This window comes from Corvus brachyrhynchos, unplaced genomic scaffold (genome assembly GCF_000691975.1).
Source record: "Corvus brachyrhynchos isolate BGI_N302 unplaced genomic scaffold, ASM69197v1 scaffold141, whole genome shotgun sequence".
Lineage (NCBI taxonomy): Eukaryota > Metazoa > Chordata > Aves > Passeriformes > Corvidae > Corvus > Corvus brachyrhynchos.
The window spans coordinates 41088-43022 of NW_008236186.1; the positions used below are offsets into that span (position 1 = coordinate 41088).

General features: G+C 52.1%; 1 protein-coding gene across 1 annotated transcript in view; it reads right to left on the reverse strand.

The window, feature by feature from the left end:
* Positions 1-1594, reverse strand: part of TGOLN2 (trans-golgi network protein 2) — a 7072-nt gene extending 5478 nt beyond the window's left edge. The window contains exons 1-2 of the mRNA XM_017738679.1: positions 1568-1594; positions 1085-1145 (exon numbers count right to left, since the gene is read on the reverse strand). Of these exons, the coding sequence (XP_017594168.1) occupies positions 1085-1145; positions 1568-1594 (88 nt within the window). The remainder of the gene's footprint in view (positions 1-1084; positions 1146-1567) is intronic.
* Positions 1595-1935: the final 341 nt, after the last annotated feature.

A 1935-nucleotide genomic window follows, 5' to 3' on the forward strand; every position in this document is an offset into this window, starting at 1 on the left:
TGTGGGGTCGCTTGCGGCCCCCGGGCGGGCGCGGGGCCCCCTGTGGGGTCTCAGCAGCGTTTTGGGGTAAAACCCGCCGGTTTGGGGTCTGTTTCCCGAGCCTGAGAGTCCAGGGCGGGGAGTTAGTGAGCAGGTTAGTGAGCAACGGCCCCAGGCGGGCGCTGGGAGTGCACTCCCAGCTCTGCAGTGGGCGAGGCTGGGGGCAACGGGCAGGAAATCAGGGCTGGTTTCCTTTGCTTTGCTTCAGGACGGCTTTGGAGAACCTGCTGGTTTTGGGTAACCTGGTACTTTTCGGGTATTCATTCTTTTTTTTTAATACTGTGTTATTTTTCGGATTTTATTTAATTTTTTGGATAACCTGTTGTTTTTCTTTTTTGGCCCAAGTGGACGTGTTCTGTCCGACAGCAGCGGCTCCCGGCAGCAGCAGGAAATTGGCTGTGCCTGTCAGCAGGCACCCAGGACTGTTCAGGTCTTTTCTTTTATCTGGTTTAGACTGTTAAATCTCCCTTCTCTGGACTAAATATCCAGCTTTTCACAGAATCATGGAATCCCAGAGTGATTTGGGTTGGAAGGCACCTTACAGACCATCCAGTCCCACCCCCTGCCAATGGCAGGGACACCTTCCACTTGCTCCAAGCCCCATCCAACCTGGCCTTGGACACTTCCAGGGATGGGGCAGCCACTCCATTTAACCCTAAAACACAGGAAAAACATCACATGGAAATCAACCGAATCCCACACCGTGATTGGGGAATAACTGGGGAAAAATCCTGCCTTGGAGTGTGGCGGAAGACGTGGTTGGTTTTCTTCTCTCATGTTTTTTTTTTTCCCCCAATCTCTGGGGAATCTCAGTTCAATTCAACACATTCCAACAATCCCTGCTGCTTGGCTCTGCCCGTGCCAGCCTTCCCAAGGAGACCAGAACAGTTGGCCCAACGCTTTTTTGGGATTTAAACAGAGAATTGAGGCTGCTTCTCATGCTCAGCTTTCACTCACCCCCTGGAAGTCAAGAGTGACTGAGCAGAGGCCAAGTTCCTCTGGATTTACAACAGTGCCTCTGGGAATGGAATTCTGCCCAAAATACCATGGATGAGGCTGACATCAGCCCAGAGCCTGGTGGCTTGCACCAGGATCCAACACTTTTCCTGGGATCAAGCAGGATAAACAGGATCAGTGACCTCCCCTTCCCTCATGTCCCTCACAGTGCAGCCCAAGCCAGCGTGATGGCAGCTGCCGGTCCTGGATCGTGGAATATCCCCGGTTGGAAGGGACCCACCAGGACCACAAGGATTGACTCCAACTCCTGGCCCTGCACAGGACACCCCAAAACCTGAGCACGTTATCACTGGAACAACAGCTCCACATCCCAGCTTCAGTTTTGGGGCGCTCCTGAACTGGTGCCATCTCTTCTCTATAAATCCTTGTGGATTCACTTTTCGGGGATGACTCTTTCTGAGAACAGCCACCAAGAGCAGGCTGGACACACAAATCTGGCCTTAATTAACACTAATTGGGGTGTTTTAACGTGTTGTCCCAAGGTCTGGTGTCAAGACAATAAAGTCCTCACCTTGTCCAACACGTCTACATCCCCCATCCCACCCCTTCCCCCCGAGGGCTAATCTGGTCAGGATAAAGGATCAAAAGGAGAAACAATTAGCAAATGGAAGAATTTAATGATGCTAATTAAAATGTATTAAGTGTAGCCACTGCCTCTGCACCAGCTGCTTTGGCAGGAGCCCGGAGAGCATGGAGCACCAGCCTTATCCCGGTGCAGAGTGGGATAACAGGACATCTGCTGCGCCCTCCCCTCCAGCCCCCGAAAAAAAAAAAGAGGTTTGAAGAAACCTCGGTGTTCGTGGTGGAGCCCCTAATTAGCTCCATCTCTGCAGGAGACCCCTGGGACCTCATTAGGCTTTTCAATTAGTGCCCGGCCAG